Source organism: Microtus oregoni, unplaced genomic scaffold, assembly GCF_018167655.1.
Source record: "Microtus oregoni isolate MIOR12 unplaced genomic scaffold, Mior012 000056F_ref0000123, whole genome shotgun sequence".
Lineage (NCBI taxonomy): Eukaryota > Metazoa > Chordata > Mammalia > Rodentia > Cricetidae > Microtus > Microtus oregoni.
In genome coordinates this window covers 10,917,403-10,934,860 of record NW_024543832.1, presented here as the reverse complement: position 1 = coordinate 10,934,860, position 17,458 = coordinate 10,917,403, and the positions used below count along the sequence as shown (strand labels likewise).

General features: G+C 39.0%; 1 protein-coding gene across 3 annotated transcripts in view; it reads right to left on the bottom strand.

The window, feature by feature from the left end:
- The window catches only part of Nudt13 (nudix hydrolase 13), a 46,791-nt gene extending 29,546 nt beyond the window's left edge, over positions 1 to 17,245 (bottom strand). For all 3 annotated transcript variants that reach the window (XM_041638942.1, XM_041638944.1, XM_041638943.1), the window contains exons 1-2: positions 17,102 to 17,245; positions 2,579 to 2,671 (exon numbers count right to left, since the gene is read on the bottom strand). In XM_041638942.1, coding sequence (XP_041494876.1) covers positions 2,579 to 2,661 — 83 coding nt within the window. In that variant the 5' untranslated portion in view covers positions 2,662 to 2,671; positions 17,102 to 17,245. The remainder of the gene's footprint in view (positions 1 to 2,578; positions 2,672 to 17,101) is intronic.
- Positions 17,246 to 17,458: the final 213 nt, after the last annotated feature.

Here is a 17,458-nt window from a genome sequence, read left to right as displayed (position 1 = left end):
AGGCAGGCAGCCAGCTGTTTCTGCCATTTCTCAACATTTTTTTTGGAAGTTGCTTGCTTGCACTTCCTGTTTACTTAGTTAACACTGTTTCCTTCTTGGGTCTCTTAGGGAGTTGAAGACTAGATAGTTATAGTTTTCCTTGTTTATCAGACACAGAAAAGGACTCACTAAAGAGGTGTAAAGTGTATAAGGTTGAGAGACATCAAAAATAGTTTTGGGTAACAATACAAGTTATGATAAAAAGTAAGTTAGGGACAAGACTTTTGACTTACCAAGATAAGAAAGATAATGGAGATTTTCCTCTGAATTTGTCAAATGCAAATGGACTAGACACTATTGATGGATTTACTGCCTATATATATTATATATAGTTATTGTACTTATTGTATATTGTTTTTCTTATATTAGTTATAGCCTTCTTTTTTATTTTAGACAAAAAGGGGAAATGTAGTGATATTTTGTTTGTAATCTAACAAATAAAGCTTGCCTGAAGATCAGAGTGAAGAGCTAAGCCACTAGTTAGTCATAGAGGCCAGGTAGTGGTGGTGCACACCTTTAATTCCAGCATTTGGAAACCAGAGGCAGACAGATTTCTGTGAATTCAATGTGACCCTGGACTACACAAAATTGATCCAGTCTAAGAGAGAAAGAGACTCAGGTGGGTGGAGACTCACATCTTTAATCCCAGTACTTGAGAGTCACACACCTTTAATCCCACACCAGCCAGCGAGGTGGAGACAGGAGTGATATGGCTGGGTGGAGAGAGACAGAAGCTCACTGCAGTCTCAGCATGCAGTCCATCTGAGGACTTGTAGAGGCAGAAAGTCTCTCTAGTGGCTGGCTGTACTGTTTCTCTGATCTCTCAGTTTTGACCCCCTAATATCTGACTCCACGTTGTTATTATTAAGAACAATTAGAATTCATGCTACAGGATCCCTTAGTACTGAAGCTAAAGATGGTTGTGAGCTGCCATGCAGATGCTGGGAACCAAATCTGGACCTTCTGAAAGAGCAGCAGGTGCTCTTAACTGCTGAGCCTTTGCTCCAGCCTTTTATTTTTTAAATCTCCCTCTCCCTATTCTACCTTCTACTGAAGTTTATCTCTTTCGAATCCTTGCTGTTTCAAGAAACAAATTACACTATTCAATATAATTTACCTGTGTTTGTTAAAAATCACACTAAACAGGGCTGCTTTAACATCTCCCTTTCTGTGCATTCACCTAAAAGTATTTCAGTGCCTGTTATGTGGGAATCACAGAGGAAAGTCAAAGTATTAGCTGGATGTGGTTATGCACACAGGCAGTCCCAGAACTGGGGAGGCTGCAGCAGAAGAACAAGTGGTCAAACCATCTTGGACTATATAGTAAGGCGCTGCCTCAAGGGGACAGAGAGATGGCTCAGAGTTTAAATAGCACTAGCTGCTCTTCCAGAGGTCCTGAGTTCAATTCCCAGCAACCACATGTGGCTCACAACCACCTATAATGAGATCTGGTGCCCTCTTCAGGTGTGCAAGCAAACATGCAGGCTGAACACTGTATACATAATAAATAAGTCTTTTTTTTTTTTTAAAAAAAAAGATGGTACCTCAGATGACTCAGCCAGTAAAGTGCTTGCTCTGCCAACATGAAGACCCAAGTTTGGATCTGTAACACACAAAAAGGTTGGGCAGGGCTTTATAATCCCAGCGCCAGGGAGAGAGAGAGACAAGAGGATCCCTGAGGCTTGTTAGCTAGCCAATCGGTGACATCTAGGTTTAGCTGAGAGACCCCCAACTGAAAAAATAAGGTGGAGAACTAAAGAAACAGTTCTGTAGTTAAGAGCACTGGGTGCTCTTCCAGAGGACCTGAGTTCAGTTCATGGCAATCAACGTGGCAGCTAACAACCATCTATACAGTTCCACAGGATCTGGCACTCTCTTCTGGCTTCTGTGGACACTGCACACATGGTACATAAACATAAGCATAAATACCCATATATATAAAACTTTAAAAGACAGTAAGATGGAGAAGTGACTGAGAAAGATATCTGGTCAGCCTCTGCCTCCATATGCATAGGCACACCCAAGTACATTCACTCTTCTCCACATGTGTAGCCATAAATATGTACACACACATGAAAAAAATACAGCTGGACCCTGTCTCAAAACAAAAACAGTAACAACGACAAAAAGACAAAGCCCGTTCCTTTTCCTGCCCCTTCTTTCTCTTCTCCTCATCTCTTCCTCCTACTCTTCCTATTTCTTCTTCTTGAGAGAATGTTTCATGTAATCTGAGCTGACCTCAAATTCTCTATGTAGATGAGGAGAACCTTAAATTTCTGGTCCTCCTGCCTCCACCAGCTACATGTATCACCTCTTGGCCAAAAGGACAATACCGTATTTGAGTAGAACTTATAGTCAAGATTATGAAACATTTTCAATGTTGGAATTTTATTACTAAGTGGATTTCAAAGGTAAATAATTTACAGTGAACATTATGTGTAATTTTATCTCACACATTTAATTTTTAATATGGGATTTAAAAAAGAGTTTAGAGCTTAGTATTTTTAGGCTCAAAATAATCAGATTGGTCAGAACTCACCGTGTCTTGTTGACATAAGTTGACAGTAGCCTATAGCACCAAAAAGATTTCCTTCGGCAAATTGTTCCACAATACAGAGACATTGTTGGGTTCCTAGAGAAAAATGGAGGTTTGTTTGTTTTTAGGGTCACAGTATGCATTTAAAGTACTAAATTAACAAGAGTTATAGTTTAAGCTAGGCCAGAACCACTTTGCAGTATCAGGAAAAAACAAAAAACAACAAAAACCAAGACTCATATGGACAGGCTTTGACACTACTTTTGTTTTGTTTATTTGTCTGTTGCTTGTTTGATGGGGAACTTCCTTCAGCCAATGGCCTTTCAGAGGCTGGACCAGGTTGGGTGTGACTTTGGGGACCAAAAGCCTATGGGAGCACCTGCTCGGCCTCTTCCCATTCGCCACACCTGGATGTTGGACCCCATTCCTGTTTCCTTATTGTAATCCACGAATTTCCCTTTTTTTTTTTTTTTTTTTTGGTTTTTCGAGACAGGGTTTCTCTGTGGTTTTGGAGCCTGTCCTGGAACTAGCTCTTGTAGACCAGGCTGGTCTCGAACTCACAGAGATCCGCCTGCCTCTGCCTCCCGAGTGCTGGGATTAAAGGCCTTAGTATACTCTATTCTGAGCTAGTGTGGGATTTCTTTATTCACGTTCCCTCCCATCTGACACGTTCTGCTTCATCTGGATACCCAATGCAGGGCTGAGTTCACGCTTACTGGGGCCCCACCCACCCACCACCATGCTCCTAGTTTGCCATCTGGGCATGTTTCTCGCCTGCCCATGGCTCACCTGCTGCTGCTTAGGAACCTGACTTTCCCCTCCATAGCCCAACGTTGAAGGGACTCGCGATTGAGGGGAAGCTTTGGGTATCCTTTTTATTCCAGCTACCAACTCTCTCCGTGTATGGAATCACTTTAATTGTCCTTAATAAGTGCTTTCATTTTGTTAAACAAGGCATATTAACAGTATCTAAGCAGGCAACAGTGCGTGCGGAACCAGTGCAGGATGCTATGCAAAGAAACTGGCAGGAGCCTGGGCTGCTTACATCTCTCCTCCATTGCCCTCTGCCATGCGCTACAACTGTGACACCTGCTGGCCAATAAAGATTATTACACCTACTCCAATTCACTGTAATTGCCTAGGGCAGGCAAGTAAATGGAAACTTGAAAGGTATATGATGACTGACTATATTACCATTCATGAATTTAATAACCATTTTGCTTATGTTATAGATGGTATTCTGCAAGACTTATGTGATTTTCTTTATACATCCATTTATTTGACTTTGGGAATTAGCTTTGATTTTCATATTATATCTTTAAGAAAATGGTTTGATAACAGAGCCAAGAATGAGACACTTTTAGAAATGATACAGATTTACAGACTAATAATGAATAGCTAGCTGAAAAAAATAACACTTATTGAAAAGGAAAACATTAATTTGACAGACAAAATTCAATCCAGTTCAAAGGGTGCTGAGCAATTAATTATCTGAAAGAATTCAAATTGCTAAATTTAACAATCAGAATCTGTTGGAAAGTTATCATAGGTAACGAGCAAGGTATCTCTGTAGGAAGGCAATATGCATGCTATCCAAATAATGTCCAAGGATGAGACATTGTCTTTACTGGACAAATTTCATACCTTGGAATCCTGTGTGAAGAATAACAACCAGAAGCTAAATGAAACAATGAGGGCACTAGAACAGAACACAGGACTGGAGATTCAGATTTTACAAAAGGCAGTAGTAAAAAGATTTGCAAAGACTGAGGAAATTATTAGAACTGATGAGCAAGGAGAGAAGGTACAAGTACAGAATTTAGCCTTGCCAGTACAGGTTAAAGTCAGGAATGACTTACCCAGAGTTTTTACTGTTTATCCAGCAATCTCCTCTGAGAAGCCAACAGGTACAAAATACCCTAAGGCAGTCAAAGAATATAAATGGAAACTTACAGGTATGAGTGAGCTAAAGGAAATTAAGCAAGCAACAGTTATCTTATGGCTTGCACTCACCAGTTGTTAGGGAAATAGTAAAAATGCGGGCTTCAAGCAATAAGGCTACCCCACACAATTGATTTCAATTAGTCTCAGTGGTCCTAGAAGATAGACCCTAGCTGCTATGGAAATGCTATTGGCGAGAAGAGGCAAAAATTTTAGAACAACAGGGAAAAACAAAAGGATTTGAGGCCTCCCAAGATCAAATTCTTGGTGAGGGCTATCACTCCAATTCTTAGGACCAGGCTCTCTACGATGAACACACCTTGCACTATGCAGCACAGTACCTTTAAATGCTTGGGACAGAATCCAGGAACTAGGAAAGGAACTGAATCATATACTAGGGTTAAACAGGGCCAGAGAGAACCCTTTAGTGACTTCTTATAAAGATTAACTTTATAATATAATAAATACTATAATTATTAATAATAATATTAAATAATATAAATAAAAACTTTATAATTAACTTGTATAAGGCTGTACAAATAGGAGTAACAGGCCCAGAAGCTAGATGAGTACTTATTGAACAGTTTTTGAAAATTCCAACTTAGAATGCAAAAAGATACTTGGGCCTTTAAAGGTCAGATCATCACCAATAGATGAATGAATCTTACACACAATGAATGTTAAGACATTTGACTATAGTACTAAGGCTTGGGTAGGAGAAGCAATTTCCAGTGGTATGAGGAGACATCAAAATGACAAATGTTTTAATTGTGGTAGAATAGGACATCTGAGAAAGGACTGTAGGCAGTCCTAGAAATAATGCCTCCTTTGGGAATGGCAAGAATAGGCAGCCTCAACCTTCTGGAATATGTAGGAGATGTGGCAAAGGCTGACTTGAACCAATGAAGGTAGATCAACAAAAGACAGACAAGGCAACCCAATACCATCAGGAAACTCCTTGGGAGGCCTCTCACAGGCCCCCTAGTCAAAAGTGGTCCAGTCATTCCCCGTCACTGTGGAGGACATGTCTCACCAGAAAAATCAAAAAATCTAGTGCCTGCTGTAAAAAAAAAAAATACTGTGCTGGATGATGGAATAAACATGGAGGATGAATCAAAAATTCCAATAGGAAATAGGAAACATATATTCTGGCAGATCAGAGACCAAAGCTAAGAGTGCATATAAATGGCATCGTAACTGATGGATTACTGGACACAGGTGCGGCTATGTCTGTCATTACTCCAGAATCTTGGCATCAAAACTGGCCTCTTCAACAGGCATATGTTCAATTCCTAGGAACTGGAATCCTATCTCAAGTGAAACAAAGCACGAGATGGATTGAATGCATAGGGCCAGAAGGACAGAAAGGAAGGCTGAGGACTAATATCGCAGTTAATTTATGGGGTGGAGACCTGCTGCAGCAATGGACTACCCAGATTAACATTTCTGAGTCCCAGAAACAAGGATATTATAAGGTACTATACACAAAGGTCACCAGCCATTCAGGCTGTACAAGAACACAATGTACCCAGCAAAACTCTTCAAAGACCTCAAAAGAATGGTACTCAACTTCATATAAAAAAGCAAAAAACCAGGATAGCCAAAACAATCTTGTACAATAAAAGAACTTCTGGAGGCATTACAATCCCTGACTTCAGACTCTACTATAGAGCTACAATACTGCAAACGGCCTGGTACTGGCATAAGAACAGGCAGGAGAACCAATGGAACTGAATAGAAGACACAGATATCAATCCACACATCTTCAAAACCTGATTTTTGACAAAGAAGCAAAAAAAAAATCAAATGGAAAAAAGAAAGCGTATTTAACAAGTGGTGCTGGCATAACTGGATATCAACATGTAGAAGAATGAAAATAGACCCATATCTATCACCATGCACCAAACTCAAGTCCAAATGGATCAAAGACCTCAACATAAAGCCAGCCACACTGAGCCTTATAGAAGAGAAAGTGGGAAATACACTTGAACACATTGGCACAGGGAACCACTTCCTAAATATAACCCCAGCAGCACAGATACTGAGGGAAACAATTAATAAATGGGACCTCCTGAAACTAAAAAGCTTCTGTAAAGCAAAGGACATGGTCAACAAGAAAAAACGACAGCCTACAGAATGGGAAAAGATCTTCATTGACCCCACATCAGACAGAGATCTGATCTCCAAAATATACAAAGAACTCAAGAAACTGGTCACCAAAAGAATACATAATCCAATTTTTAAAAAAATGGAATATAGACTTAAACAGAGAAATCTCAACGGAGGAATCTAAAATGACTGAAAGACTCTTAAGGAAATGTTCAACATCCTTAGTCATCAGAGAAATGCAAATCAAAACAACTCTGAGATTCCATCTTACACCTATATGAATGGCCAAGATCAAAAACACCGATGACAACTTATGCTAGAGAGGTTGTGGGGAAAAGGGAACACTCCTGCATTGCTGGTGGGAAATGGAAGCTGGTATAGCCCCTTTGGATGTCAGTGTGGCGATTTCTCAGAAAATTAGGAAACAACCTTCCTCAAGACCCAGTAATACCACTTTTGGGTATATATCCAAAGGATGCTCAATCATGCCACAAGGACATGTGCTCAACTATGTTCATAGCAGCTTTGTTTGTCATAGCCAGAACCTGGAAACAACCTAAATGCCCCTTGATTGAAGAATGAATAAGGAAAATGTGGTACATTTACACAGTGGAGTACTACACAGCAGAAAAAATAACAACAGCTTCAATTTTGCAGGAAAATGGATGGAGCTAGAAAACATTATTTTGAGTGAGGTAACCAAGACACAGAAAGATAATTATCACATGTACTCATTCATAAGTGGTTTTTAAAACATAAAGCAAAGAAAAACAGCCTAGAAACCACAATCCCAGAGAACTTAGACAACAATGCGGACACTAAGAGAGACTTACATAGATCTAATCTACATGGGAAGTAGAAAGTATAAAAAGACAAGATCTCTTGAGTAAATTGGGAGCATAGGGACTTTAGGGGAGGGTTGAAGGCAGAAGGGGAGAGACAGGGAGGGGAGCAGAGAAAAATGTAGAACTCAATAAAAATCAATAAACAAATTAAAAAAGAACACAAAGTAACTAGCAAATTTTTATAGGTACCAAAGTCTCTACCTTTAAACTGGTTAACTGAGAAACCAATATGGGTTAAACAATGGCCTTTAACAGAAGAAAAACTGCAGGCTTTAGAACAGTGGGTACAGGAGCAACTAGATGCTCACCTTATTGAAGAATTAACCAGCCCTTGGAATTCTCCTGTATTTGTTGTAAAAAAGAAATCTGGGAAATGAAGAATGGTGACAGTTCTAAGAGCTGTCAACAAGGAAATTCAACCTATGGGCCCTCTACAATCTGGAATTCTTCTGCCTTCTCTATTACCAAAAGGATGGCCTCTCAAAGTTATTGATTTAAAAGATTGTTTCTTCACTATACCTTTACAAGAAAAGAGCACAGAAAAATTTGCCTTCACAGTGCCTACTTAACATTCTCAGCCTATTAGGAGATATTAGTGGACGATTCTCCCAGAGGGAATGCTCCATAGCCCCACTCTGTGCCAATACTTTGTAAGTCAGCCATTGGAAATACTATGTAAACAACTTCCTAAATCTATAATTTACCATTACATGGATGACATTTTGCTATCTGATTCAAATATAGATACTTTAGAAATAAAGTTTGAAGAAATAAAGTTCTGTCCAAATGGGAATTACAAATTGCTCCTAGTGCTCCGTGGAACCCTGAATCACAGTGTGCTCCATACTGAGGGGACCTAAGAGCTCCATGGAACCCTGAAACACAGCTTGCTCCAATACTGTGGGGATCGAAGAGCTCTGTAGAACCCTGAAACTCAGCTTGCTCCAATACTGAGGGGACCTAAGAGACAGCCATAGCAAGAATTGGACCAAGACGCCAAGACACTGCCAGCCTCATTGAAGAAAGATATGGGTAGGTCCCAATGCAAGAATTTCTTCAACAACCTAAAAAGGAATATGGTAACACCAGAACCGAGTGGACATACAACAGGAAGACTTGATCATCCTAACCCAGAAGAAGTAGAAGAAAACAACTTTAAATGTAACTTTATGAAAATGATGAAGACCTTTAAAGAAGAAGTGGAAAACTCCCTTAAAGAAATGGAAGAAAAGACAAATAAAAAATTGGAAGAAATTAATAAATCCCTCAAAGAAGCCCAAGAAAACCAAGAGAAAACAATCAAACAGGTGAAAAGAAACAGTTCAAGACTTGAAGACTGAAATAGAGGTAATAGAGAAAGCACAAACTGAGGGAGTTCTGAATATGGAAAATCTGGGTAAATGAACAGGAACTACAGAGACAAGTATAACAAACAGATAGAAGAAAGAATCTCAGGTGTTGAAGATACTATAGAGGAAATAGACTCATTGGTCAAAGAAATATTAAATCGAACAAATTCTTAACACAAAATGTTCAGGAAATCTGGGACACAATGAAAAGACCAAAACTAAGAATAATAGGAGTAGAAGAAGGAGAATTACAGCTCAAAGGCCCAGAAAATATATTCAACAAAATTATAGAAGAAAACTTTCCCAACCTAAAGAAGGATATACCAAAGAAGGTACAAGAAGCTTACAGAACACCAAATAGACTGGATGAAAAAAAAAAATCCCCTCGCCATATAATAATCAAAACACAAAACATACAGAATAAAGAAAGAATATTATGAGTTGCAAAGGAAAAAGATCAAGTAACATATAAAGGTAAACCTATCAGAATTACACCCGACTTCTCAATGGAAACCAAGAAAGCCAGAAGGTCCTGGATAGATGTGCTGCAGATGCTAAGAGACCATGGATGCAAGCCCAGACAACTACATACAATAAAGCTTTCATTCACCATCGATGGAGAAAACAACATATAACATGACAAAAACAGATTTAAATAATACGTATCCACAAACCCAGCCTTATAGAAAGTAATAGAAGGAAAACCTCAACCCAAGGAAGCTAACTATGCCCCAAAAAAAACCAGACACCTGATAACCTCCCTCCAGCATAACCCAAAGAAGGGAAACACACAAATACTATTACAAAAAAATAACCAGAGTTAACAACCATTAGTGATTAATATCACTTAATATCTATGGACTCAATTCACCTATAAAAAGACATAGGCTAAGAGAATGGATACGAAAACAGGATCCAACATTCTGCTGTTTACAGGAAACACATCTCAACCTCAGAGTAGAGGGTTGGAAAAAGGTTTTCCAATCAAATGGACCTAAGACAAAAGTGGGTGTGGCTATCCTAATATCTACTGGAGAAGGATACTTTATACAAATAACAGGAATAATTCACCAAGATTCAAGTCTCAATCCTGAATATCTATGTCCCTAATACAAGAGCACCCACATATGTAAAAGAAACATTGCTAAAACATAAATCACACATCAAACCCCACATACTAATAGTAGGAGACTTCAACACTCCTCTCTCACCAATGGACAGGTCAACCAGACAGAAAGTTAATAGAGAAATAAGAGAACTAACAGATGTAATGAATCAAATGAACTTAACAGACATCTATAGAACATTCCACCCAAACACAAAAGAATATACCTTCTTCTCAGCACCTCATGGAACTTTCTCTAAAATTGATCACATACTCGGTAACAAAACAAACCTCCAAAGATACAAAAAAATTGGAGTAACCCCCTGTGTCTTATCAGATCGTTATGGATTGAAGTTAGAATTTAACAACAATACAACTCTCAGAAAGCCTACAAACTCATGGAAATTGAACAGTGAACTACTGAACCACCCTTAGGTCAAGGAAGAAATAGAAAGAAATTAAATTCTTCCTTGAATTCAATGAAAATGAAGAAACAACATATCCAAACCTATGGGTCACTTATGGAAGCAGTGCTAAGAGGAAAGTTCATAGCACTAAGTGCCCACATAAAGAAAATGGAGAAAGCTCACATTAGTGACTTAACAACATACCTGAAAGCTCTAGAAAAAAGAAGCAGACTCAGCCAGGAGGCATAGAAGACAGGAAACAATCAAATTGAGGGCTGAAACAAACAAAATAGAAACACAGAAAACAATACAAAGAATCAATGAAACAAAGAGCTGGTTCTTTGAGAAAATCAACAAGACTGACAAACCCTTATTCAAACTAATCAAAAGGCAGAGAGAGAACATCCAAATTAACAAAATCAGAAATGAAAAGGGGGACATAACAATACACACATTGAGGAAATTCAGAGAATCATTAGGTCTTACTACAAAAACCTGTACCCCACAAAACTCGAAACCATAAATGAAATGGACAATTTTTTAGATAGATATCACATACCAAAATTAAATCAAGACCAGATGAGCAATTTAAATAGACCTATAAGCTGCGAGGAAATAGAAGCTGTCATCAAAAACCTCCTAACCAAAACAAGCCCAGGGCTGGATGGTTTTAGTGCAGAATTCTACCAGAATTTCCGAGAAGACCTAATACCTATATTCCTCAAAGTGTTCCACATGATAGAAACAGAAGGGACATTGACAAACTCTTTTTATGAGGCTATAGTTACCCTGATACCAAAACCACACAAAGACTCAATCAAGAAAGAGAATTACAGACCAATCTCACTCATGAACATGGATGCAAAAATTCTCAATAAAATACTGGCAAACTGATTCCAAGAACACATAAAAAAAATCATCCATCATGATCAAGTAGGCTTCATCCCAGAGATGCAATGCTGGTTCAACATATGAAAATCTATCAATGTAATCTATCATATAAATAAACTGAAAAAAAGTATGATCATTTCATTAGATGCTGAAAAAGCCTTTGACAAAATCCAACACCCCTTCATGATAAAGGTCTTAGAGAGATTAGTGATACAAGGATCATATCTAAATATAATAAAAGCAATATACAGCAAGCAGACAGCTAACATCAAATTAAATGGAGAGAAACTCAAAGCAGTTCCACTAAAATCAGGAACAAGACAAGGCTGTCCACTCTCTATATCTCTTCAACATAGTGCTTGAAGTTTTAGCAATAGCAATAAGACAACAAAAGGAGATCAAGGGGATTCAAATTGGAAAGGAAGAAGTCAAACTTTTGTTATTTGCAGATGATATGATAGTGTACATAAGTGACCCCAAAAACTCTACCAGAGAACTCCTACATGATAAATACCTTCAGTGATGTGGCAGGATACAAGATCAACTTAAAAAGAAAAATCAGTAGCCCTCCCATACACAAATGATAAAGAAACTGAGAGGAAAATCAGAGAAACATCACCTTTTACAATAGCCACAAATAACATAAAATATCTTGGGGTAACACTAATCAAAGAAGTGACAAGAACTTTAAGTCTTTGAAGAAAAAAAATTGAGGATACCAGAAAATGGAAGGATCCCCCGTGCTCTTGAATAGGAAGGATCAACATAGTAAAAATGGCAATCCTACCAAAAGCAATCTATAGATTCAATGAAATCCCCATCAAAATCCCAACACAATTCATCTCAGACCTTGAAAGAACAATAATCAACTTCATATGGAAAAACAAAAAACCCAGGATAGCCAAAAAATCCTATACAATAAAGTAACTTCTGGAGGATTTACCATCCTTGATATCAAGTTTTATTACAGAGCTACAGTAATGAAAACAGCTTGGTATTGGAATAAAAACAGAGACGTTGACCAATGGAATCGGATTGAAGACCTGGATATTAATCTGCACACCTATGAACACCTGATTTTTGACAAAGAAGCTAAAATTATACAATGGAAAAAAAGAAAGCATCTTCAATAAAAAGTGCTGGAATAACTGGATGTCAACATGTAGAAGAATGAAAATAGATCCATTATCTATCGCCATGCACAAAACTCAAGTCCAAATGGATTAAAGATCTCAATAGAAGTCTGACCACTGAACCTAATAAAGGAGAAAGTGGGAAGTAACCTTCAATGCATGGGCACAGGAGACCACTTCCTAAATAACACAGACACTGAGAGCAACAATAAATAAATGGGACCTCCTGAAATTGAAAAGCTTCTGTAAAGCAAAGGACACAGTCATTAAGACAAAAAGGCAGCCTACTGAATGGGAAAAGATCTTCACCAATTCCACATCAGACAAAGGACTGATCTCCAAAATATATAAAGAACTCAAGAAATTAGACATTAAAATTCTAAATAACCCTATTAAAAAATGGGATACAGAACTAAACAGAGAATTCGCAACAGAAGAATTTCAAATGGCCAAAAGATACTTAAGGAAATGTTCAATTTCCTTAGCTAATGCAAATCAAAACAACTCTGAGATACTATCTTACACTTGTCAGAATGGCTAAGATCAAAAACACTAATGATAGCTTATGCTGGGGGATGTGGAGTGAGGGGAACAATCATCCATTGCTGGTGGGAATATAAATTTGTACAACCACTTTGGAAATCAGTATGGCAGTTTCTCAGAAAATTGGGAACCATCCTAACTCAGGATCTAGCAATACCACTCTTGGGACTATACCCAAAAGATGCTCAATCATACTACAAAAGCATTTGTTCAACTCTGTTCATAGCAGCATTATTTGTAATAGCCAGAACCTGGAAACAACCTAGATGCCCCTCAACTGAAGAATGGATAAAGAAAGTGGTACATTTACACATTAGAGTACTACTCAGTGGTAAAAAAACAATGACATCTTAAATTTTGCATGCAAATGGATGGAATTTGAAAACACTATCCCGAGTGAGATAACCCAGACCCCAAAAAATTAGTATGGTATGTACTCACTCGTAAGTGGAAACTAGCCATAAACAAAGAACATTGAGCCTGTAGTTCATGATCCTAGAGAAGCTAAGTAATAAGGTGAACCCAAAGAAAAACATATAGACCCACCTGGAAATTGGAAACACACAAGATCGCTTGACAAAATTGGGAACATGAGGGCGGGGGGTGGGGGGGAGTGTATAAGGAAGGAGAGAAGGGCAGGGTTGAGGAGAACTTGAGGCTAACCTGGTCTACAAATTGAGTTCTGGGATATCCAGCACTGTTACACAAGGAAATCCTATCTCTAAAAACCAAGAAGAAAAACAAACAAGCAAAAAATCCAACATCTCTTAGAGAATGAAGTAGGAGAATATCCTGTAGATTAAAAAAAAAATTAAAAACAAGACCACTAGGAAAATCTTTCAATAGGCAGCTATGCAAATTCACAGGAATCCAAGTTCATTCCCATTTTTTGTAGTAGATCCTGTCTCTTAAAAATCCATTTTCAGAATTGTGATTGTTTGTTTTTGCATTCGTGAGGGCTGTATCCAGAGTTTCACACATCTGAATGTTACCTATCCACATCCTAAGCAAGCACTCAACCACCAAGCTACACTGCCAGCCCAAAGCTTCTTTTTAAATTGTGTATTAGAATGTACTGTCTTTCTTGTGAAGGGCATCTTTCATATTAGTAGTAAAAATGTCAAGAAATTCCACTGAGAAAGTAAGACCAGTTAAACAACCAACCACCTTCTAACCTGCCCAAGGGAAGCAAGCTTTGAGACTAGCCTGCCAAGAAGCGTTTAGAGTTCGGGCCTGCTTCATGATTGTGCAACTATGAGTCACTGATGACTAATCTTGAATAGTTTTGGCTGCAGTCTATGACCCTGGCGAAGATAAAATATATTTACCAAATGAGAGCTAACAAAATATTAGGTGCTGATGTTACTCAAGATGGCTTAAAAAACAAAAAATGTACAGTATGAATCACCTTCAGAGAAGGCAGTATGTACTATGTGGGTTAAAAGGCACTGGGAGAATAGTGTTAAAGGTTTAATTTTAATAATCTAAAGGTATGTGACTTAGGCCAATTTTACTAGCTCACAAAGTTAATTTAGGAATAACTATTAATGTGTTAAATAAACTTTATTTGACCTAAAAATTCTACACCTAAGAATCTGTTCTAGGGAGGAAAGAATATGGTTAAGAATGTTAATAAAAAGGATACGGGCTGAGGATGAGTCAGAATTTAAAGGAGCTGGTTGCCCTTCCAGAGGATCTGTTCAGTTCCCAGTGCCCACATGGCAGCTCACAACTGTCTGTAACTCCAGTAGTGCCATGGAATCCAATGCCCTCTTCTGGCCTCCACAGACACCAGGCACACACATGGTGTAGGGACATGTAGTTGCTTATGAATGAACATAAAATAGATAAATATTTCTTTTAAATTTATGATAATGGGACTCAGTAGGATAATTCAGCCACTAAAAGCACTTGCTGTACAAGGCTAGTAACCTGAGTTTGATTCTTGGAACAATGGGGCAAGGAGAAAACTGACTCCCCAGAGTTATCCACTGGCCTTCATATGTATACTACGGCATGCTTGCATCTGCAGGCACACTTATCACACACACACAATAATAATAATATAATATAATATAAAAGGTTAAATTACGATATGGTCTGTGGATGTAGCTCAATTGTAGACTACTTACCTAACATGCATGAGGCCTATGGTTTGATCCTCGGCAACCCCCAAATTTATGATTAAATAGAATAATAAGTAGCTTTTAAATAGAGAACAATGTGTGTAGTAACAGGAAGTAGTATTCATAATATTTTATTATGTGAGAAATGCCTAGGAGGCAATGGGGAGATGCTGGCCAAAGAGTACACAGTTTCACTTGGACAGGATATGTAAATTCTGCAAATTTGTAGTACTGATGGTTGCCATAGATACTTGATAGATACTTGAAAACCTCTAAGAGATCTTAAATGCCCTTACCAGAAAGAACAACTATAGATATGTGAGTCCTGCCTCTGACTCCACGGTGCTGATTACAAATGTATGATACTTCCCTCATCTGGAGGTGTGTGGATTTGTTACTGTTGTTTGTTTGAGAGGGTCTCACATAATCCAGGCTGGCTCTGAATTCACTCATCCTCCCACTACCACCTACCGAATGCTAAGATTATAGTTAGGCATTTATATATTTCAGACTAGAAGTATGCAGACCAAACTATAGACAGTGGCTAGGTTAGGGGAAGGAGAAGATGATGAGGGTTGAGAAGGGTACACACGACTAAACTGTTCATTTTCTATACTTGTATTTGTGTGTATATGGTATGGGGGGGCTGCAGGCACACACATGCCACAGGATGCATGCATGTACAGATTGTGTGTATATGATGTGGGGGGTGGGCTGCAGGCACACGCATGCTACAGGACACATGCATGTACAGATTGTATGTATATGATGTGGGGGGGGGTGGGCTGTAGGCACACACATGCTACAGGATACACGTACAGATCGGAGGACAACCTCAGCTGTTGGTCCCTCACCCTATACCTTATTTTGAGACAGGCTGTTTTCCTCATTCGTCCCTAAGTACACCAGGCTAGTTAGTCTGTGAGCATCCAGGGAGCCTGCTCCGCCTCTCCTTTCACCGTGGGTGTGCTTAGATTACAGATGTGTGTTTGCATCCAGCTTTGCATGGGTCCTGGGGAATCAAACTCAGCAAGCACTTTATCTACTGAGCCATCTTCCCAGCCCTAACCTAATTTTATTTATTTTTGTTGATTTTAAATTTCATTCATTTACTACTTCTTGAGATAAGGTCTCATTCTGTAGCCGAGGCTGGTCTCAGACTCACGGCACTGACCATTTTGCCTCAGCAGGGGATTAGAGGCCCAGCCTCCTTTAAAAAATGTAAGCATATGCACATGCTCCTTTTAAAGAAAGATATAACAAAACAGTATAACAAAAACAGTAGTTCCTGAGACTAATAGTTGGAGATTATTTCTAGGCTACTAGAATTCCTCTGATGAGGTTCATGGGTTCTGGAACCGCAAAAGCTACTTCGCTGTGGCTGTGGCTACTTCCTACTTTGTGTGGCCCACTGTAGGGCTGCCTGGTGTCTGCTCCAATTTCTGTTACTAAATTAATTTTAGCCAGCTGCAGATTATCAGTCTGGATACTCAGGAATTTGTCATAGAGCGCAACGCCCTGTTGTGTGTGTGTGTGTGTGTCTGTGTACACAGAATTATAGATGGGATGAAAGGTAACTGTTTTTACACACTTCTCATCTTGCTTGCCTTTCCAGAAGGAATGACTTATAAAGTGTGACAGAAGATTCATTCTGAATCTTCACGGGTGCCCTCACCCTGCAGAGGCATTGCTCCTTGTGCTGGAGAGAGTCCTGGGTACACCCATTCCACTGTGGACTTCAGCGGGGCTGGGAAGGATGCGAAGCCACCGCGTTGCAGCCTTCACGGTCTTGATTATATAAAAAGTTTTATGGTTTACTTCTAAAATATCCCACCACCAATTCAAAAATTAAGAGAAAAGGTGAGAAATCGAAAAAGTTCCAGGTATAAAAAGCTCTCCAAAAACGTTTCGGAAAATAATCAGAGGTACTCAAAGTTACCCAACTTTGAGGTCTGGTTTCTCGAGATTAGAAATACTTTTTAAACTCAAACGCTGTAGCCGAGAGCGGCTGCTAAGTTTGGATTATGGCGCCAACGTCCTGGTTGCAGTTAGAACAGGTTCGTTTCACTGTACTCACTCTGAATTCTTCCGGGGTGCCTCCGATGCTCCAACAGTCTGCAAACCTCACGAACGCCAAACGTTCAAGTTCAAATGCTCTCTCTCTCTCTTTTTTTTCTTCCCTCCGGAACTGATGCTTCTGCCACTCCTCCCAGAATCCTTCTAAAAAATGCACTTTGGGAAACTTAATTTAATCACTACACCTGCGACAGTAATTCTAATTGGCCCCAAACATACCTCTGCCACACTTCCCAGAATCCCCCGAGACTTTAGCGATGCACTATGGGAATTGTAGTTCAGTTTTCAGGCACGGAGTTGTGACCTTGGATAGCAAAGTTAACCTTAGTTGTCAAAGCTTATAATGAAAACCACCACA